At 37.0% G+C, this 23,965-nt stretch overlaps 1 protein-coding gene across 2 annotated transcripts in view; it reads right to left on the bottom strand.

Moving 5' to 3' along the window:
* The window catches only part of ABHD17B (abhydrolase domain containing 17B, depalmitoylase), a 51,575-nt gene that overhangs the window by 5,097 nt on the left and 22,513 nt on the right, over window positions 1-23,965 (bottom strand). For both annotated transcript variants that reach the window (XM_040449354.1, XM_040449353.1), the window contains one exon: window positions 3,296-3,765. In XM_040449354.1, the coding sequence (XP_040305288.1) occupies window positions 3,296-3,762 (467 nt within the window). In that variant the 5' untranslated portion in view covers window positions 3,763-3,765. The remainder of the gene's footprint in view (window positions 1-3,295; window positions 3,766-23,965) is intronic.

The raw sequence follows: 23,965 nt of genomic DNA, 5'->3' as shown, positions 1-23,965 counted from the left end.
TTTGCCTTTATTTGTTCATAGAAATGGACTAATGATTGGAAAGATAAACAGATGAATGAGAATTCCAAATGCCTTATGATTCAGTTAATTATGAATAGACTTCATGCTAAAACCTCAAGAGAACTGCCTTACCCCCTTTAAAAATGCTGCAGACTTAAATGTATCAACTCACTGATCAATATCAGGTATATACTATGCTTCAAGCACTGTTTACTACCTATAGTATAATTGTCCCAACTGTAAAGTACTCCAAGCAGAAAGGAGGTGCTACAGGAGCTAATAAATACAGAATTATGGGTTAGAGTGAGATCAAACATGCCCTTCCACTCTAGAAATCTGAAAGAAGTCACTTCTGGATGGGAAGGGCCACTTGCACAACAGCCTCTGGTCTTCTGAAAAGGTAATGGAGCTTTTCAAGTATCTGAACACAAAAAAAATAGCAAGACAAACCCTACGTGCTTCCTCTGGCCCTTTCCAGGGTCGCAAGACTCTGAACCATCCAGGTAATAATGACCATCCATAATTTCTTCCAATCAGTCCTATGTAAGCATTTGGATATATCCCAGAGGTTGGACATATCTACTCCAGACTGACTCCAAATGTAAATAAACTCAGAAAACCCTTTTCTTTAAAAAGACCTAGCTGCACATATTTCAAACAGTAAAGAAATTTTATGAAAATGAACATTTGCAGCACAGCATTAACTCTTGAGGCTCTAAGGCTGCCGTTAGCTGAATTGCAGCACTGTTGGTGGCAACTATGGGTTTTAGGCTAATGCTAGCAATGGCAAGGCTCCAGAGTAGAAGCAGCTGCCAGTTTAGCAGAGAATTCAAAGCAATAACAGAATTTCAGAACAGTACAAGTTAAAAGGACTTCAGAGACCATTTAATCTAGTTCAGCTGCTTCCTGAGCAGATGTTCAAAGTCAGAGTAAGTCAGAGGCAGATCTATAATTAGAACCCAGGTACCCTGACTCCCAGTTCAGCGCCTTTTCCATTATAGCACGCAGAGAATGAATTCAAAGACTATTGGACTATTTAGAAATGTATCTATTCTGCTCTTGTTCCTCATTCATCAAGTATGCATGATCATTAAGTATGTTTAAAATTGTTTTTTAACATTTACTCATTTCTGAGATGGAGAGTGAGCGGGGGAGGGGCAGAGAGGAAGATACACAATCTGAAGCAGGCTCTAGGCTTAGCCGTTAGTACAGAGCCCGACGCGGGGGCTCAAACCCACAAGCTGTGAGACCATGACCTGAGCTGAAGCCGGATGCTCTGCCAACTGAACCACCCAGGCGCTTCACTCATTAAGTATGTTTAAAAAGACTAATTAATCAAGACTAGAAATAATTTCATAAATATTTCTTCAAATTGATATCAGACAAGATGAAAAATAAAAGTTAACCACTTACAAGAGTGGTTTTTTTTTTTAACATAGGCAGAGAACACTCTATTGGATTCTAGTGTGTTTTGGTTGAATAAGTTATCTTTTCATGTTTTTGAGAAGCACTAACAATAAAGGCTATCTGCTTTAACTTAGCATCCTTAAAAATTGTACTAATCCACTGAAGTTGTACTTTAAGAGTTTTATCTCAATAAATCTGTTATTAAAAATATCTACTATCATACTTCCCTGACAGGTATTATACTCCATTCAATTGGCTGGGTCTGGAAAGTGCGCATTCATTTATTTTGGTTTGTAGGACTGAGACGATTTTGACTTTGGTCATTTAAGGCAGTTTTTAAGTTTATAAATTTTTATCATTCCCTGCCCCCTCCCCAACTATTTATTTCTTATACTACTTATCAACTTTTTCCTACTTATCAGGTATGTTTTCATATAATTGCAAATGATTTAAGAATCCCCTTTATATGGACCTCAGAGACTATAGTTTTATTATATCTTGGAGTAAATGTTTCTTTTAAAAAAAAAAAATGAAATATTTTGCAAGAGCGAGCGAGCATGAGCGAGTAACGGAGGGGCAGAGAAAGAGGGAGAGAGAGAATCCTCAAACAAGCTCTGTGTTATCAGGACAGAGCCTGATATGGGGCTCGCACTCACAAACCATGAGATCATGACCTGAGCCAAAACCAAGAGTTGGATGCTTAACCCACTGAGACCCCCAGGTGTCCCAAGGAATAAATGTTTCTAAAGGTATTTTCTAACAAATGTTATGCCTGCTAACAAAATTGAGGTTCTAATCGAAACCATTAATATTTAAACATTAAATCAGAAGTGGTAAATTTTCTTTAAGTCCTTTAGCTTTAGTCTAAAATACTTTGGAAGTCAGGCAGCTTTTCAGGAGATAATATGAAGAATAACTTGAGCTAAGGTATCTTTATTTATTGTACGGGAACCATTTGATTAAAAAAAAACACCTGAAGTCTACAAAACTGCAATGTATTTCATGAAAAATTTCTAAGTATCTTGGTGATTAGGAAAGATTAAAGCAATTTCTAGTTCCCAAAAATGTATTGTTATAACCAAGGAATAACTGACATGATGAGAGAATCTGCTTAAATGATTTATCATAACATTACCTTTTTTTTTTTTTTAGCTTAAGATCATCTCTCCAAATTTTATTAGTCCAGAATGCAAAGTAAAAAATCTCACTTTTACAGAATGAATACTTTAAAAATAGTTCCAATAAGATATCTGTAAGTCACATTGTCTAAGAGATTGTTATAGAAAATAACGCAAACTCAGGACTCAGGCTTACAATTCACCAAAACAATCCAGTCTCTTACACTCTTAAGTAAATGATTAGCTAATCACTGTTAATTCAAATCAACATTTTTTCTTTATTTTAGAGAGAGAAAGTGCAAGCAGGGAAGAAGGGCAGAGGGAGAGAGAGAATCTTAAGCAGGCTCTACATTCAGCACATAGCCTGATGTGAGGCTTGACCCACAACCCTGGGATTGTGACTTCAGTTGAAATCCAGAGTCAGATGCTCAACTGACTGAGCCACCCAGGTTACTCTGAATAAAGATTTTTATATCACACTCTTGTAAGTTTATAAAACCAAAACTTGTCATTGGCTTAAATTTTAAAGAAAATCACCCACGTGCACTAACAGACACAAATTAGATCTGTGTAAAAACTTTACGCTGTTTGTAAAAATTTTTAATTACATTCTAAGAGCTTAACTCTCCACAGGTATATTTTGGTACATATAATCTCTATTTACTACTTCAAAACATGTTGTTATAAAAACTACTTTTATTCTTTTTTTATATAAAGCAATTTCAAGTAAACATCATAATAACTGGAAAATACTCCCAATCACCATTTACCTTGTCCTAAGAGCAAGCCAAGCAGCTTCTATATCTGCATAGAGGTTCTTCTCCGTTGGTTTCCCAGAACTTGCGCCATATCCAGAATAATCATATGAGAATATATTACAATTAATCCGTGATCCCAGTCCTATGTAAAAGCTGCTCATCTGACCAAGATCAACAGCATTTCCATGTGAGAAGAGTAAAGTGTACTTGGCATTGGGTGAACAGCGCACAAACATGCAGGCAATTCTGTTGCCTTTACTGGTTCGAGTCATGAAACACTCAATAGCATCTTTTTCCCTAGAAGAGTACTGCCAGTCTGCTCGTTCTGATAGGTGTAAAGTCCAGCGGCTTCCACTTTCATCACACATCAGTGTATATGTTGGATCAGGTGGCAAAAATGCTAATTTTGAAGCAATTTTCCCAGGGCAAGGTGGACAGCAGAAGAGGCAACATAACTCACTGAATGAAAGATTATTCATCTTCTGAAAAAGAAAAGGAGACAGTAAATGTTTTAATTACTAAATATGGATTCTGCATTTTCATACAATAGAAGGTTAAAACAGAGACACCAGTAAATTCTACTGGTGTTCAGTGTCTACTATTATTTCAAGAATCCTCTGCCCAAACACATTTTTTGGCATCTTTCTAGAAATAATTTAAATCCTGTGGTGAGGCAAATTTTCCTGACCAGGAGACACTCAAACAGTATAGGATGTTTCAAATAGTAGTTATTATATATTATAATATTTAACCAAAACATGAAAATATGAAGAGTAGAGGTGATATTTGTTACTTCTCCACCGATAACAACATAGGAGGTGTGATATATCATTAGAGTAGCGCACAATTTCTGGGTTAACTTAGTGAAAATTCTCAGAATCTCAGGGAGAAGCTAGATATTTAACATGATAGAGTGAAGATATAACAATATTGCACATATTATTCCTTTTTAGTGCTTACAATTTGTCAGGCATGGTGCTACATATTCTATGTGTTTTAATTCTATGTGTTTTAATTCTCAAAACAATTCTGTATGTTGATCTAAGAAACCTATACAAGATTCATGCAGCCCGGATTTGACACCAGACTCAACCACTGTCTTTCATCCCTGGGCTACACTGCCTCAGAGGCTCAGAAAACTATTTGTCTCAGAAGCCTATCGTTTTAGTCATGGTGCCAGTGGCGCAAATCATGTATAAGACTTTGAAATATGTCTATATGTAATTACTGCCCAAATTTAAAAGGCTACAATATAAAGTCCATTATGGAAAAAAGGTAAAATCTGCTAAAATTTTCTCCTCTTCTATGGTTAGATTGGAAGGAGTATAAGATTTGAAGTCAGAGAGAGCTGGGGTGGAATCCCAACTCTACCACTTACTAGCTGTTTGCCCTTGGGTAAGTTATTTATTTTACAATCTTCACTGTCTTCATAAGTAGACGAAGCTAATACCTTCACTGAACAGAGTGATTGTGAAGAACAAATACAATGCTTATAGTTTTTTTAGTATGGATATAGGTGGCACACTTAAGGATGGTCCACTTTCTCCTGTCTTTTTAAAATATTAATATTTTTAAAGTTTCTAGTTGATATTAAGCCAGGAACAAAACTAGAGTAATTAATACTTGTTTCCCTGCCAGCATTTCTATCTTGTCCTTTCTCAAATTCCTATCCTTTTTAGCAACAGGTGACCATTACTTAGTTCCAGGAAGAAGGCATTCAAAACACCCTCCAGAGATTTGGTGACATGTAATTTTTTACAAAAAAAATCTAATATAAGGACAGAAAAAAATGTCTACCATACCATTATGCCAAATGTAATTACATAAGAGAAGAAATTACCTCAAGAGACTGACTGAAGTAGTGAGACTACTCAGAAAGAAAGAAATGACCTTTATATCTACTCAATCAAAATTCAAAATCTAGTTTATATGCTCAATACGAATATACTGATTTCCCAAAATCTAATCCATATGCTCAATATACGTGTTAATTTCCCAGTGTAAACTGATTAGGTAGAGAGAATAAGAAACAGCACAGATAGAGAAACAAGGATAGGAGATAAAAAAAGCTCTCTAAAAGAGGAGTAAGAGAAGGGCAGAAGAGTGTCCGTTGGATATTAGAAAACACTTTTACTTGCTATTCTACCTTTATTTCCTCTTCAACCTTCAAAACAAATAAAGCCTGAAGGGAAAATAGTCTGATAGAACAGAAATGACAATGAGGTATCATCTTTAGTGGTAGCTCTAATTGGCTCCCTGAAATATTGTACTCAGAAGCATTTTGAGGGCATGCCCAAGGCTTGGCAGGCAAAGAACGTGTAATAAACTAGTTATGTCTACTATAGAATTTGGCTATGAATTAACCTGGTCATGAGGATACAGGACCTGGTGAAGAGGATGGCAAGAAAGAAAGCTCAAAGGGTCAGTTCGAGAGGAGACAACCTAGGGAAAAAAACAAATAGATGAGGTTGGGGGCACCTTGGAGTCGGTGAGGTGTCCAACCTCAGCTCAGGTCATGATCTCACAGTTCAAGCCTGCTTCAGATTCTGTGTCTCCCTCTCTGTCTTCCCCTCCCCTGCTCATGCTCTGTCTCTCTCTGTCTCAAAAATAAATAAAAACATTAAAAAATTTTTTTTAAATTTTTATCAAGAATAAAATGTTTTTCCTCAGTAATTTGTTTAGTTCTGATTATATTAAGGTTATTTGTTTTATTTATACATTTTTTTAAGGAAGTCTATGTTGCTCTCTCAGTCCTGTTATTAGAAAAGTGGTAATTTGCAAGTTATTTGGTGGATACCAGTTATCTGGTTTAGGGCAGTGGAGGAAGGAATAGTTTCTGCCACCACCATTAAGAAGGTCAGGTTGTCCTTTCATTAGACTAGACCCTGGCACTGCACCTTTTCTCCTGCTTCTCTCCTTTGGTGTTCATCCCCAGATTTATTTCAAAATTACTTTTTCTTAACTTATTTTCAAGAGAGAGAGTGAGAGCACAAGCGTGGAGGGGCAGAGAGAGGAGAGAGAGAATCCCAAGTAGGCTCTGGTCTGCCAGCACAGAGCCCCACACGGTGCTCAAACTCACAAACTGTGATCATGACCTGAGCCAAAATCAAGAGTCAAGGACGCTTAACCAACTGAGCCACCCACCCTGGTGCCCCTCTTGATAGGAATTTTAAAAATCATTGAAATATCTTGCTAAATTTAGATAATTTTAAGTCCACTGTGTTTTATGTAAAAATCACCTGAGTAAAAAATGTATCATTTGCCAGTTATTTCTTGGCAACAAAATCTTGAGGAGACAAAGCAGTGAATAATGATAAACATCTGAGAGTATACAACAGCCATAAAAGACAAACAACAAATTAAGTAATTTAGAGCAGAACTTTTAGACCAGACACAACAAAGATTTAAAATAGGGTACCTGGCTGGCTCAGTCAATGGAGCATGCAACTCTTGATCTTACAGTTTTAAGTTCAAGTCCCAGGTTGGGTACAGAGACTACTTAAAAATATTTTTAAAATTTAAAATAAATTAAAATAAACCTGTTAAAAAAAAAAAAAAAAGAATACTTGGGGCACCTGGGCAGCTCAGTCGGTTATGTCTGTGTCTCTTGATTTCAGCTCAGGTCATGATCTCACAGTCCTGAGACTGAGCCCTGCATTGGGCTCCAAGTTGGGTAGGTAGCCTGCTTAAGGTTCTCTCTCTCCCTCTCCCTCTGCCCCTCCTCCTGGCATGTGCTCTCTCTCTCTCAAAAAGAGAGAGAGAGAGAGACAGAAAGAGAGACAGTACTTAAAGATGAAATGCAAAAGTGTCCTAAAGAAAAATCCAACTGGAATCCCGGATATAAAGAAATCAGTATCTAAAATAAAGAACCTGATGGATTGGATACAAGAATCAATAACTTACGAACATGTTAGTGAGATGGACAATCCAATTGAGGAATTCCCAAATGGAATTTTTTAAGATGAAAGGGATGAAGAGACAGAAAATATGAAAGAAACTTTAAGAAGGACACAAGTAGAAATACCAGTATCAATACTTTGGGGGTACCAGAGGGAAGAAAAAGAGGAGAAAACAAAGATAAGAATCTAAGAATTTCTCAGAATTAAAGGAAAAATCCAGACTGAAATAGCTCAGAGTGCCAAACAGGTATTTAAGGAAATTTTCATAGACAAATTATAGTAAATATAAAGATTGCCAGAAACAAAAATATGAAAGCTTCCAGAAAAGAACAGATTGCCTACAAAGGAACAAGAATCAGATGAATATCTGACTTTGCAAAACTGACAGTAGAAACCAGAAGACACTGGAGAGATAGTTTTAAAGAAAGAATAAAAATGCACAAAACTTTGAACGTAGAATTTTACATAGAGATAAAATACCATTTTAATAAAACAATAAAATAAATTTAGCTATAAGCATACTAAAACTCAGAAGCCTTACCAAACTGAGACCCTCTTTGAGAAACTCCAGCAAGAACAAAATAAATCCAAGGGAATTCTATGTATGAAGTATCTCAGATATGATAAAGAACAGTTAATATAATGCGTGTGTGTGTCTGTGTTTAAAGCAAGCAATGGAGGAAAAAAAGCAGCAAAGTATACCCCTAAACAATCCAGAGTCATAACTTTGGGGAATACCAATATAGAGAGAATTGGAAAGAGTTAGGGATTTAAAAGTGAAAAATGTGCTGAGGTACTTGTCACTTGTTCAGAATGGTATAAATGTTAATAAACTTCAGACATGGAAGAACATACCTATGACTATTAAGAAGTCAGATATACCACCACAAAATTACAGGTTGTAGGATACATCTGAAGTAGTTATAGTTATTCATTACAAATGTCCAGCTTTGAATATTTGTCCGTGTGTTAAACTCAAGGAGTGTAAACACAAAGAAATAAGAATTAAAGAACAGATATCAACAAAATAGAGAATAAAAAACAATAGATATTAACAGAACCAAAAGCTGACTCTTAGAAAAACCTTCCACTATCAATAGCAACTCGCATTAACTGAGCAGTTATATCAGGCACTATTCTAAACAGTTTTCATTTATTAACTCATTTAACCCTTTCACGACCTTCTGACGTAGAGACTATCAATTCACCCATTTTCCATTTCAGGAAACCAAGGCACAGAGTAGTTAGGTAACCTACCAAAGGTCACAGCTAGAAAGTGACAGAATTGATATGTGGCAGAATGATTCTGGAGCCTGAACTCAAAACCACTGCGCTTTGTAAAAAGAGTACCCACACAAGACTGATGAAGAGAAAGAGATAAGCAAAAAAACTCACATACTAAATGAAAAGACATACATAATTTCTAAATTAAAAAATACTGTGTCAATAAACACAGTAAGTTTGATGAAATGCATTAAATTCTTGAGTAACATAAAAGAAAAAAAAACCCAATTAAAAAATGAACAAAAGATCTGACTAGACATTTCTCCAAAGAGATACAAATGGCTAACATGAAAAGATGCTCAACATCATTAGTCATTAGGGAAATGCAAATGAAAGCCATGATACCACGTCATATCCACTAGGATGGCTATAATACAGACAAGACCAAAGTTGACAAGGATATGGAGAAATTAGAACCTTTATACACTGTTAGTGGGAAGCAATTAATTTGGAAAACAGTTTGGCAATTCCTTAAAAAGTTTAAACACACAGTTAACATTTGACCAAGCAATTCCAATCCTAGGTCAATAACCAAATACCCAAGAGAAGTAAAAAACCTATGCTGACACAAAAACTTATACATGAATGTTCACGGTGGTGTAGTTTGTAACAGTCAGAGGTAGAAACCACCCCAAACATCCATCAACTGATGAAAGGCTAAACAAAATGTGGTATATCCACATAATGGGATATTATTCAGTCATAAAAAGGAACAAAGTATTGACGCATGCTATACAGTGGATACATCTTGAAAAAATTATACCAAGTGAAAGCCAGTCACAAAAGATCATTTATTATATGAGTCCATTTATATGAAGTATCTAGAACAGGCAATCAAAAGAGACAGAAAGAGATCAGTGGCTGTCTAGGGCTAGGGAGGATAGGAGGGTTGGGAAGCAACGGCCAAAGAATATAAAGTTTCTTTGGAGGTAATAAAAATGCTCTAAAATTTATTTGGGTAATACTTGCAGAAACTTATTAATATATTAAAAACCACTGATGTGCATATTTTAAATGAGTAGATTTTATAGTATGTGAATTATATCTTAATAAAGCTATTTACTGGAGTACCTGGCTGCTTTAGTTGGGAGAGCATGTGACTCTTGAGTTTGGGGTTGTTAAGTCTGAGCCCCATTATGGGTGTAAAGATTACTTAAAAATAAAATCTTCAGGAGTGGCTGGGTGGCTCAGTTGGTTAAGTGTCCAACTTCAGCTCAGGTCATGATCTCATAGCTTGTATGTTTGAGCCCTGAGCCCCATGTTGGGCTCTGTGGTGATAGCTCAGAGCCTGGGGTCTGCTTCAGATTCTGTGTCTCCCTCTCTCTCTGCTCCTCCCCCACTTATCTTCTCTCTCTCCCTCCCTCTCTCTCTCTCTCTCTCTCTCACTCACAAAAATAAATAAAAAACTTAAAAAAAATATGTTAAAAAAAAAAAGAAAAGAAAGCTGTTTACCATCCCATCTAAGTCAATGGGAAGCTAAGGTAATTTTGCCAAGAGCTCAAGTATGTATGTGTTTGTGGGGGTAGCTGGGAATTTTCCCTCCCAGGTATTGAGACAGTCAACACAAAGCCAGCCAAAGTCATAAAGACAAACTAGTGCTGACACAAACAAACAGACCTAGTAGTAATAGAATACAGAGCTTATAAACAGACCAACATCCACAAGAGATAAAATATTGGTCGATTTATCTTCATTCAAATAGAGATTTTTATTCAGTGAAAAATGCTTCAGGAATAATGATTTCTTCATCCAAAACTGACAGAATTGATATCTTAAGTACAAGGAATTTCTACAAAAACAAACAAACAAAAACTCAGGAGAAAAAATGAGCAGAAGATACTAACAGGCAACTTATAGAGGGTTAAAAGGCTATCAAATATATGAAGGACTCTCACCAAACATCAGAGAAATGCAAGAAATATCATTTCAAAAGTGTAAGAAAAATAAAAAGTAGAAAATTGAGTAATATGAAGTACTGGTGAGAATAGGGGAAAGTAGGAACCTTTTTGTGAAATTTTTGATAAGCCATTCTGTTAACCAATGACCCAGAATTCTACTCTTAGGTAAGTACTCCAAAGAAACACTTGCAGAGGTCCTTGAGGTAATATGTACGGGGTGCTTGCTCACTGCAGCATTATTTGTATCAGGGTACAGGAAGGAACATAGATCCCATCATCAGGAAAATGAATACATAAATGTGTCAGATGCAGACAATGGAATATTATGCAGTTAGGGTTAGGGTTAGGTTACAGCTTAAAAATATAGTACTGGATGAAGAAGTAAGGAATAAACTGAGATCTATAGTACCATTAATGTAAATTAAACACATGCATTAAATGTTATATATCTAAGGACATGTGTATTTGAGTGGATGCTTGTGGAGGGGGAATGGGTAAAGAGGTTGAGGGCAAAGAAGAAAAAAAGTTAATAAAACAAGAGTAGGTTTTATGTTCACAGATCAATGATGATAACATGCCTTGAACTAGAACACAAGTTCCAGAGGCAAGAATCCCATCTGGTTGCTTATCATGGGACCTTTAGTGCCAAGGCAGGACACCTGACACATAATAGGGTTTCTAATATTTTTTGGATGAATGAGTTAGTAAATTAATAAGATTAACTCAATTCTCTGCACCTAAGAAACTCCCACAAAAGGAAAAAAGGTTTACTAAATCATATGTTAAAAAAGAAAGCAAATGTTTTGTGATAATTAGGTTTTTTTGTATAGGTGCAAAACAGAACCAGTGTAATAAAAACCTAGGAACCTGAGCTAGGGTGGGGAGTGCAGGAGGGAACAGCACAGCTAGTTAACCAAATCAGTCACCGCACTATGAAGCACAGAATAGGGCACTCTTCTGGGGAGGAGGCAGTCTGGCCCCTCTCAAAATAAAAGGTCAACCGAATGTTAAACAGATGGTCCATTGTGAAAATTAAGGTTTTCCTTTTGGCAGGAGACTTAAAGTTATTTCACTTATAGCCAGAGGAATTTCCTAAAATTGTATGAATTAATAATTTCAGAACCTGCTTCTCCTGATAAGTTTTTCCTGCTCGATGACAAAGGATAAAAGATGAACATCTGAGTCCCTTCTCAGCAAAACAGGAAGACTAATGTTAAAAAATGTCTTTAAATAGAATGACCTACTATATCTCCTTCCTCTCTTTTCACAGAAGAAATTATTGAAGTGACTCCTGTCAATTCCTGATGTAATAACAGTTGACTGAAAAAAATTTCACTTTGATTGATCTCCTTTTTTAAAACATTTTTTTAACATTTATCCATTTTTGAGAGTGAGAGAGACAGAGCATGAGTGGGGGAGGGGCAGAGAGCGAGGGAGACATAGATTCCAGCAGGAGCAGGTTCCAGGCTCCAGCTGCCAACACAGGGCCCGATGAGGGCTCGAACTCAGGGATTGTGAGATAATGACCTGAGCTGAAGTTGGATGCTTAACCGACTGAGCCACTCAGGCACCCTTGGTCTCCTTTGTAACAGTTTCTTGGTAACACACATCAATTCACATTACTACCATCTACAAACTACAAATGATTCTTTTTTTTGACAGAGAGAGAGAGAGAGAGAGAGAGAGAGTGAGCATGAGCAGGGGAGGGGCAGAGAGAGAGAGAGAGAGAGAGAGAGAGAGAGAGAGAGAGAGGCAGGCAGAATCGGAAGAAGGCCCCAGGCCCCCGAGCTGTCAACACAGAGCCCCACTCAGGGCTGGAACTCACAGACTGCGAGATCATGACCTGAGCCGAAGTCGGATGCTCAACTGACTGAGCCACCCAGGCACCCCCAACTGATTCTTTTTGGGTTTGAGATGTTGTGATGAACTGAACTAGTACTTAAGTGTTTTTAGAGAAAACATTTTTATTTATTTATTTTTTTTAAGGTTTATTTTTCAGAGAGCGCAAGCAAGGGAGGGGTAGAAGCGGGCTTCTGTGCTGACCACACAGAGCCAGCCCCATGTGGGGCTCGAACTCAGGACCTGTGAAATCATGACCCGAGCTGAAGTTGGAAGCTTAACCCAGGCGCCCCGAGAAGACACTTTTAATTTTTTTTTTTTTTTTTGGAGAGAGAGAGCGAGCATGAGCAGGGGAGGGGCAGAGAGAGGGAGACCCAGAATCTGAAGCAGGCTCCAGGCCCTGAGCTGTCAGCACAGAACGCAACGTTGGGCTCCAAACCCATGAACAAACCATGAGATCATGACCTGAGCTGAAGTCGGACAGTGAACCGAATGAGCCACCCAGGGACACACAAGAAAACTTTTAAAACATTTTAAAACCTTTAAAAACATTTAAAAATGCTTATATCTCTTCTTCATTTTGAGAGATATTTTGACAACTATGCTCTAAATAGGATATATGCTGATTTAAAGTCTCATCCAATTTAGAGTGTAGGTAGGTATATAATAAGCCACTTAAACAGCAGCACTTCTTAGAGCTTATAATTTTTTAAATAAATCCGTGAGCATTCAAAAGTAAAAAATATTTGAAAATGAGAAGTCTGCACAAAATGTAAAGACTGGTCCATTTGCCACCATAAAAACAAAAAACCACCACCAATCCATTTTCGATGCTTATCCTTGGGTACAGAAATTAAAGCCTGGTGTTTTCTTAGATACACTGAAAGAAAAAAACAAAATGAGATTTACAGCAGACCCTAACACGAGAAATTGACACATGAAGTGGATGCTTAATTATTAACAGCAAGAGGCAGCAAAGATCAGAATGGATTAAAGTCAGAAGTGATGAAAGAAAAGATATTTAACTATGAAAAAGCTGAGGGAAAAATCAGATTTTAGGTCAATTCTGTTCAATGGGGCCATGAGTCCAATATATCCCAACAGACTGATCCAAAGGAAATCACAATGATACCACGCAAAGGTGGTTAATTATGTAACAGTCAGTAGCCTTATGGGTGTTATCACTACCAAAGTAAGGAAAATGAAACTGAACTTCAACTTCAAGGATACCAAGTGAGTAATCTGTAGCAGCATTTACAAAAAGTACAGCAAGTGAAACTACGAATGTTATAATGTATACATTACAGACTTTAGTGCATACAAAGATGTGGAATATTCATTCACCTTTATTTTTTTGAAGTTTTAAAAAACTTATTTATATTTGGGGCGGGGGGGAGAGGATCTGAAGCAGGCTCTGCTCGGACAGAAGACAGCCCAACGCGGGGCTTGAACTCACAAACCATGAGATCATGACTTGAGCCAAAGGCAGACGCTTAACCAAGTGAGCCATGCAGGTGCCCCATATTCGTTCACCTTTAAATGAGTCTGGCAAGGGGCGCCTGGGTGACTCAGTAGGTTAAGCGTCCATGAGTTTGAGCCCCGCGTCAGGCTCTGGGCTGATGGCTCAGAGCCTGGAGCCTGCTTCAGATTCTGTGTCTCCCTCTCTCTCTGCCCCTCCCCCATTCATGCTCTGTCTCAAAAATAAACGTTTAAAAAAATAAATAAATAAATGAGTCTGGCAACATGCTCCTTTTTCAGTCAAGACAGCATCCAAAATACTTATGATGATCAAAATAAGTGTAATTTAGAAACTAGGTGTTTAAGATATTTCTTTAAACACATTTTCTATCTTATTTGTATAAGTCTTATGTGGAAATACAGCTTGTAAAAAAACATTTTTGGGGGTGTAGGTTGCATTTCCTTCTTTTTTTGGACCATTTTATATAGCATTCAGCAGCAAAGGCACTCCCTTGTCTGAGATCACAGGACTCGATGAGGTGACTTTGGTAGGAAAACTCAACTCTGACTAAAGACACCTTACAAGGGCTGTACTAACATGGGAATAGAAACTTGAAACCTTAAGGAAAAAAATTTTTTGAAGTACTATATTTACTTCAAATAGAAAGGAGAAATTTTAGTAAAACGATTTTTTTAAAAGGAATCATGTCAGTTACTTTTTAAGGTAGAATTATACTTTTTATTTATTTAATTTTTTTTTTTTAATTTACATCCAAATTAGCATACAGTACAACAATGATTTCAGGAGAGTTATCCTTTTTAAATACTAGTAAGATTCTAGAAATACTTGGAGAACAACTGGGTCAATGTGTCACTTGAAAACACCCTAGGAGGGGCGCCTGGGTGGCGCAGTCGGTTAAGCGTCCGACTTCAGCCAGGTCACGATCTCGCGGTCCGTGAGTTCGAGCCCCGCGTCGGGCTCTGGGCTGATGGCTCAGAGCCTGGAGCCTGTTTCCAATTCTGTGTCTCCCTCTCTCTCTCTGCCCCTCCCCCGTTCATGCTCTGTCTCTCTCTGTCCCAAAAATAAATAAACGTTGAAAAAAAAAATTAAAAAAAAAAAAACACCCTAGGAAATGTAATTTTAGTGGTAAATGGAATAGATGCCTTAATTAACTGTGAGTTTAGAAAAGTTAACAGGAAAAACTTACCAGGTCGTGACAAAATAAGATTCCTTTCCCACTGGTGAGAAGAGTTGGGGTTAGACACACAAAAAAAGTTGAGGTGAAGGTGACAACAATCTACCAGAGTTACCAAAAGTCTCAATCCTAGCATTTCATTATGAACCTATTTTTTTTTTTTTAGTTAAAAAACAAAACAAAACAAAACAGGCAGTAAGGATTGGAAGATCAGAAGTGAGGAAGTTGGAGAGCCTATAAACTATTCCAAACAAACTTATCTGGACCAGAAGTCCTAACGTAAGTCAATGTGACCACTTCTATACTTATGTTCTCCCTCAGTTTCTTAATATTTACTGTAATATAGGAGCCATTAACTATATATAGCTATTTAAATTAAATATTCAGTCCCTGAGTCATACTAGCCACATATGACTAGTGCCTACCAAAATGCATAGTGAAGAATGAACATTTTCAACACTGCAAGAAAGCCCTATTGGGCACTGCTGAACTAGAATCTTTCAAACTCAGGCAATCAAGAATGCGAGTTTACATGCTTCCTATGCATACTAGCTTGAAATGCTGGAGCGCTTTCCTTCCTGGCCTGTCCATCAAAGTATATATGGGCAATTTTTGTAGATCCTATTGAATACTGCAAATGTCACACAACAAAATGAGATTACCTACATAATACTGTTTTAGAAGAATGTATTTTGGGAAAAATATTACAACATCTAACCCAATTCTTTTTTAAGTTTTTAAATTCCAGTTAACATACAGTATAATAGGGGTTTTCAAGTGTACAATATAGTGAATCAACATCTCCATACAACACCCAGTGCTAATCACAGCAAATGCACTCCTTAATCCCCATCACCTATTTCACCCCTCCCGCACCCACCTGCACTCTGGTAACCATCAGTTTGTTCTCTGGTAGTCTTTTCTTGGTTTGCCCCTCTCTTTTTTTCCCCCTTTGCTCATTTGTTTTGCTTCTTAACTTCTACATATGAGTGAAATTATGTATTGGGTCTTTCTCTAACTTATTTTGCTTAGTATTATACTCTCTAGCTCCATCCATGTAAATGACAAGATTTCATTATTTTTCATGGCTGAGTAATTGTGTCTGTGTATGGGTACACGTACACATACACACACACATACACACCTTTATCCATTCATCAGTAGATGGACACTTGGGCTATTTCCATAATTTGGCTACTGTAATAATGCTGCTATACATGTCAGGGTACATGGATCCCTTTGAATTAGTATTTTTGTATTCTCTGCATCAAACCCAATTTTAACGTAAAGGCCACTTTATTAAAAATGAGCAGTGAGGGGCGCCTGGGTGGATTCAGTTGGTTAAGTGTCCGATTCTTGATTTCAGTCCTAGTCATGATCTCATGGTTTGTGGGATCAAGCCCCACCCACATCATGGTCCACGTTGACAGAGTCTTGCTTGGGATTCTCTCTCTCTCTTCTCTCTACCCCTACCCCTGCTTGCACGCACTCTCTCAAAATAAACGTTTGGGAAAAAAATGTGTTAGGAAAAAAAAGATCAATACAAATCAGTTAAGACATTTATACATTTCAATGCATGTTTTTGATGTATCAAAGGGATTCACATTCTTGAAAGGTTCTCCATGGGCTGGAACTGCCAGCAAACCATAAGAAACTATAAAAACATTTGTGATTAGGGGCGCCTGGGTGGCTCAGTCGGTTAAGTGGCCGACTTCAGCTCAGGTCATGATCTCGTGGTCCGTGAGTTTGAGCCCCGTGTCGGGCTCTGTGCTGACAGCTCAGAGCCTGGAGCCTGTTTCAGATTCTGTGTCTCCCTCTCTCTGACCCTCCCCCGTTCATGCTGTGTCTCTGTCTCAAAAATAAATAAACGTTAAAAAAAAAAAATTGTGATTATATGCCAAGTAAATTTTTTTTAATGTTTATTTCTGAATGTAGTCCATCCAATATTCTAAACACTTACAATCCTGATGATGCACTTAAGTAAAGCCCTAACAGGCAAATCAAGCCTTCCTAATAATTAAGTAGAAAGATAGTTTGTTGACTTTTATATATGTCATTATCACAGATTCCTATAAAGCTTTTGGTGACTGGAAAATGAATTATAGCTTAGCTTTCAAAGTCACACCTGTACATGTTGCTGAGCATAAACTAAAACATGAACAGGCACATGTTTCCCCCCCCTTAATCATCAGTTTTTGGCACCACTCCTGAAAGACTTTCCAAAACATGATTATCCTCAAAGTTCATAGAAAAGCTTCATAATACATTGGTACTATATACCAATACATATTCCACAAATACATATTATTCTCTTCATTTTTTAAAGAGTTTATTTATTTATTCTGAGAGTGAGAGTGAGAGAGCGAGAGCGAGCACGTATACACGAGTAGAACAAGGGCTGAGAGAATCCCAAACAGCCTCCACAATGTCAGCACGGAGACTGGTGCAGGGCTAGACCTCACCAACTGTGAGATAATGACCTGAGCTGAAATCAAGAGTCAGATGCTTAACTGACTAAGCCACAGGCGCCCCTCTCTCCTCCATTTATAAGCAGTAAGATCTTTTTCTGGGAAACTTCTCAGGTGAACACTTACTCAATGTGTTCCACAGTATATAATACCCATCTATAGTAGGATAAAATCTAAATGACTACTTCATTTAGTAATCAAAATTAACGACTACTTCATTGCTGACTATAAATGATAAACACAATCTTTTCACAAAGAAGATTCATATTACTGGTATCTCAACTGAATTCCTAAGAGTTAAAAAAAAAAAAAAATCAAACCACACAGGAGGTTAAAAAATAAAAAAAATAAGGCTCACTGCCAGGCTAAAATAGGGACTGGTTAAAAGTCAATTGAAAAATTCAGTTTCCTAGATATCCTCCCCAACTAAGAAGACCAGAAATTACACTGGAGGAACTATTAGGCTAATCTGAAGGAAAGATCCAGAAATATGGGAGGTTCCATGGATCACTGGGAGAATGGGAAGGATGAGTGTTGTCACGGTGACGGAGAGCTAGATCCTCTTCTGTAAGTGGATGCAATATGTGAGAAATAGTGATATAATACCGTTATCTAAAGATACAGAGGTAAACATACAAAGAATCCTTCAAAAATAAGTACATGCCCTGGGAAAGGATATATCAAAGAGATAGAACGGGGGCCTGGGCTTGCCAATTTTCATAACAAACAAATCATTCGGCTTCTTAACCATGTGCTTATATGAATTCAATAAAAAAAATAACTTAAGACAAGAAATCTCCTAATTCCAGTTCAAACCCAAACTGGGTTCAAATCAAATCCAGAAATTTGTTTTTAGTTTTGGTGTTTCCTACTGTACTCATTTAACCTTTATTATGATGTATCTTCATTCTAAAAGATTCAGAAAATTTACCCTATTTTCTTTCATCTCTGCTTATTCTGTATATTTATAGTTTTCATTGGTTATTTTAATAACTTTAATTATTATAAATAATTATATTTATATAATTGAACCTTTACTTCTTGTTCCATCAAATTTAGGAAGTTTCCACTGGCTCCTCATGTACTCACATACCTAAGTTTTATCTCATTTGCAGCTTGTTTTACAACTATTATGTTTTCCTATGTTTTTTCTTTAGGTTGATTTTTAAAAATTGAGTAACAACAAAAACTATTTATAATATTATTCACTGCCATCAAAGCAGTGCGATAAAACCCAGAGAATGAATAGTTATTTTAGATCACTTAATTCCAAGTGTTGAGGTGTTTACACTCAGGTAATTGCTCAAAAATAAGGCACATGTCAATTTGCTTCATATTTGGACTTTCTGAAGAGACTAATTTTACCCCACAAGCTTTTTAGCATATTTAACACATTCTAACTTCTTACTCTTGGAATCTGTGCCAACAGAATCCATGCTGTTTTTGAAGACATTCTCAGACCCCAGTGAGTTCTGTTTTAACCTGAAACAATTATGATCTGGGCCAGTACATAGCACAGTTGTTGGTCTACCCAGAATTTCATTTTTCATTACGTATTTGTGTTGTTTCTTAATCTCACATTTTAACCTTTTGGTGAGATTCTTTGGTTTTGTTGTAATATATTTCCAAGCCTTTTGCCCTGCCTTCTTCCCAAGGACCTGGGGAAGAAAACCAGATTTTTACACAGATACTTTCAAAAAGCTCTTATTTTGGTTTCAAACCTAGGAGAAACTAGGTAGGCATGCTTCACAATTATAGATTGTTTTTAAAACTTTCCCTCAAAATTTAAATTATTGTCTCACATCTTCTAGCATCCTATGGTGATGTGTAACACCAATCTAATTTTTGTTTTTTGAAGTGATGCCCTCTCTATCTCACAAAAAAATTGACAAGATTCTCCTTTATCTTTCTTTAGCTCTGAAATCAACGTGTGTGTTATTTTTCATCCATTCTATTTGCATTTAGCAGGTCCTTTTGATCAAAAACCCCAGGACTTGATTTAGCAAAGACTTTTCCTTCTATTATTTTTTTAAAAATTATTTCCTCTACTGTCTCTGTTCCATTAGGAATTCCAATTTAAAACTCCTAGGATCATCTATTATACCTACTTTTCTTTCCTTTTCCCATCTCTTTCAGCTCTGTGCTCTAGGGAATTTCTTGTAAGTTCATCTTACAGATCATTACTTTAATATTCTAGAGTGTAGAATCAATTCTAACATTAGTATTCTGTTTTAGTTTTATGGGTGCAATATCATCCTCTCAAATCTGTCTTAGAATATTAATGTAGACAGATTTTTGTTGTTCTGTCCATCTGTGTTTTTTGGATAATGTTTGTTGCCCTGTTCATCTTGGATTTTCATGCTGTGGGATTGGTTCTTCACTGTTCATTCTAATAAAATAAAGAAGATTACTGGGGATATACTACCTTATGTGAGAATAGGACTCAAGTCTCAAATCTCTCTCTCACATACACCTTGTACACACACACACACACACACACCCACCCACCCACCCACCCACCCACCCACCATCCATCCATCTCTGCCTATGGCACAAACAAGTGTCTTCTGTTTATCATGCTTAATGGGAATAGAAGATACTTTATAAATACTCAAGGACACAAAATAGTTTAGCTCAAACTATTTGATCTAGTAATGCAATTAGGGCTTCTAACAGGTACAGGGTGGGCCAGAAACCACTAAGCTAACAATTAAGAGACCTGGCTTTGGCTTTCAGTTCTAATTTTACTACTAAAAAGTTGGGAGTTTAGGAAAGTCAAGCTCTTTATATACAATTTTCTTTTTCTCTAAAATGAGAAGTTTGGACTAGATATTAAGGATTCTTCCTTATGCAACTTTATGACTAAGATGCTTTTAAATTCTCACTTCTGATTCATTCAATATTCTGTAGCATGTAAAAGAATAAAGAAATTTATAATTTGACAAACTTCAGATATGCTCAAAGCTTCCCCCCAACAACTAAAAACAAAGCACCTCAAGGACATTAATTTGTATTAGGCAAGTTATAGTTAATGACTTATAATTTGGGAGAGGGGGAGGTAATAAAGGTAGAGGAGGAATGTGCAGGTGTTTGTGAGGGGGTGAGAGAGATTTCTGAATCTTATAACTATCTTCCAAAATTAGTGATTTCTTTATCTCCTGGCCACTGTGGGGAAACAATGCTTAGTTTAAAAAATTGTGGTAAAATATACATAACATTTATCATTTTAAGCATTTTTAAGTGTGCAATTCTGCACACATTAGTACATTTACATTATGTTGCACTCATCACCATCAGCTGGATCATATGATATTTGTCATATAAAATATCCTATTTGTCCTTTTGAGACTGGCTTATTCCACTTAGCATAGTATCTTTACGTTTATCACATTGTAGCATGTTAGAATCTCCTTCCCTTTAAAAGCTGAATAATATCCCACTTTATGTATATACCACATTTTCCTTATTTATTAATCTGTCGGACACTTGTTGGCTGAGAGCAATGCTATTATGAACATGGGTGTATAAACATCTGTTACAGTCTCTGATTTCATTTCTTTTGGTAGGGAATAATGTTTCGAAAAGCATAAAAATATTTTTAGTTTTACTCTACTGTAGATTTATTGTTTGAATTCTTACTTTCCATCAATCAAAAACAAAGAGATGTCACATCCAGCAACTTGTATAGTTAAATAAAACTGGCTAATATTTCAAAGTAAGTTTTAAAGTTGGAGGTAAATATACTTAAAAATTTAACATATGATACATGAAAATTATGTGAGCTCTCAAGTATTCAAAAAAAGAAAAAAAAGTTCCTGGGGCTCCTGGCTGGCTCAGTCGGGAGTGAATGCAACTCTTGATCTTGGGATTTTGAGTTCAAGCTGCATGTTGGGGGTGGAGTTTACTTAACAACAACAACAACAACAACAACAACAACAACACTTAAGGTCCTAAAATAAAACTTGATGTATTTCAATTTAAAAATTTTTTCTTTAATATTTATTTTTATCTTTGGGAGACAGAGTGCAAATGGGAGGGGCAGAGAGAGAGGGAGACACAGAATCTGAAGTAGGCTCCAGGCTCTGAGGTGTCAGCACAGAGCCGGACATGGAGTTTAAACCAATGAAGCACGGGATCATGACCTGGACCTAAGTCGGACACCTAACCAACTGACCCACCCAGTTTAAATTTATATTTAAACATTTACCCTGCAAATTCTCTAAGTTTAAAAAGTTTTTAACATTTTATATCTACAGTACACTGAATTATCACTAGAAAATTAAATTCCACTCCGTACATCTTTTTATTTAAAAAAAAATTTTTTTTAATGTTTATTTATTTTTGAGAGAGAGAGAGACAGACAGAATGCGAGTGGGTTGGGGCAAAGAGAGAGGGAGGCACAGAATCTGAAGGCGGCTCCAGGCTCCGAGCTGTCAGCACAGAGTCCAACCCGGGGCTCGAACTCAGGAGCCGTGAGATCATGCATGACCTGAGCTGAAGTCGGACGCTCAACGGACTGAGCCACCTTTCAGAAAAGTATCTTCTGAAAGTATGGAAATGTATGGCGCACCTGGGTGGCCAGTCGGTTGAGCGTCCGACTTCGACTCAGGTCATGATCTCGCGGCTCGTGAGTTTGAGCCTTGCGTCCGGCTCTGTGCTGACAGCTCACAAAGCCTGAAGCCGGCTACTGATTCTGTGTCTCCCTCTCTCTCTCTGCCCCTCCCCCGCTTCCACTCTGTCTCTGTCTCTCAAGAATGAATAAATGCTAAAAAATTTTTTTTAAAGTATGGAAATGTATATGAAGGGCCCAGGAAGTCCGGTTTCAAGGAGCTAGACTTCTTGGGCTTAAAAATGTTTCTTTTTTGTATAATTAGCCAACTGACTACTTTGTAAATTACCAACGTTTTGAACCTTATTACATACATATTTCATTTCATATACTTAACATTCAAGTATATCTACTTCTCGCAATGGCTGTCACACAGAAGTCACTCAAAAGCCCATGTTAGCTGAGCTTAAGGTCATAAAATAAGACAAATCAAATAGTATTATCACTAACTTTCACACTGAAGAATCTAAATTTGCAGGTTTGAAACTGTGGTAGGTTATGAAAGCCAAGCTACTGTTCATTTATAAAAATACAATTATATGTAGCTAGATCCTATAAAACCTTCCTAAGTATTAACCTTATTTAATCCTCAGAACAACCCTATAAGACAGATGCCATTATCCTCCCCCTGGCCCAATTTAGAGAAGAAGAAACAGAGAAGTTTAAATCTTCTAAGATCACATTGCTAGTAAATAGTAAAACCAGTTTTCATATTCAGCAGTTTGGGTCCAGGGGACATGCTCTTTAATCACAGAGTTAAATTAGCGTGTAAGAATGAAACGTTTTGCTATGGTGTGAACATGGAGAGAGAATAATAAATCCAGCAGCAGAAGAAAAATAAGGATGAAAGACCTTCCCATTTCATATCCAAAAACCCCAACAAATATTAAGTTAAAAAAAAATCCAGGGGCACCTGGGTGGCTCAGTTGGTTAAGTGCCCGATTTGGGCTCAGGTCTTGATCTCAGGGTTCGTTAAGTCTGAGCCCCGCGCGTTGGGCTCTGTGCTGACACCTCAGAGCCTGGAATGTGCTTCAGATTTTGTCTCAAAAATAAACATTTATTTTTTTTTTTATTTTTTTTTCAACGTTTATTTATTTTTGGGACAGAGAGAGACAGAGCATGAACGGGGGAGGGGCAGAGAGAGAGGGAGACACAGAATCGGAAACAGGCTCCAGGCTCTGAGCCATCAGCCCAGAGCCCAATGCGGGGCTCGAACTCACGGACCGCGAGATCGTGACCTGGCTGAAGTCGGACGCTTAACCGACTGCGCCACCCAGGCGCCCCTCAAAAATAAACATTAAAAAAAAACTAAGACTGGATGAAGAAAATAAGTGGTTCAGAATGTGAGAGAATGTATCTGGGGAAAGAGGAAGTGGTTTTGGTTACCAGACGGCAAAAAATAAGTAAAATCTGAACTGGTATCTATATATTCACAGCTTTGCTTGCTCTTTCTGAAGATTGAAGTCGCTCTTTTAAAAAGGCAAATTTTGGAGTGTTTTGGGGCTGGCTTAATCAGAAGAGCATGTGGCTCTTAAACCAAGGATTGTGAGTTCCAATTCTACGTTGGGTGTAGAGATTACTTAAATAAAACTAAAAACTAACTAAATAAATAAATAAAATAAAAAAGGCAAATTTTACTTATTATGTGAAAATAATATTATTTCAGTGAGCTTCAAATGTGTAAGGATTTCACAAGTCTTTGAATCTACTACCCTTCAATATTATTAAATGGACCACCAAACTGTTCTCAAAGGTGGCATCAGTTTGTAGTAACATCTGTACTACCAACCCATGGGGATTTGTCATTTGGATTAACTTTGATACGTTAATGAATGTAAGTGATACTCTGTTAAGATGTCAACGAATGGTACTGCATCTAGAAATTAATTTGGGAAGAACTGAAATCTTTCAGTGTATAATTTATATTCTTGAACAAGATATCCCTATTTACAGCTTTTTAAAAATTCTATTTGCAACTACGTGGATGGAACTAGAGGGTATTATGCTAAGCGAAATTAGTCAGTTGGAAAA

This window comes from Herpailurus yagouaroundi, unplaced genomic scaffold (genome assembly GCF_014898765.1).
Source record: "Herpailurus yagouaroundi ecotype Mexico unplaced genomic scaffold, PumYag 199, whole genome shotgun sequence".
Classification (NCBI taxonomy): domain Eukaryota; kingdom Metazoa; phylum Chordata; class Mammalia; order Carnivora; family Felidae; genus Herpailurus; species Herpailurus yagouaroundi.
This window is presented reverse-complemented; position numbering and strand designations above follow the sequence as displayed.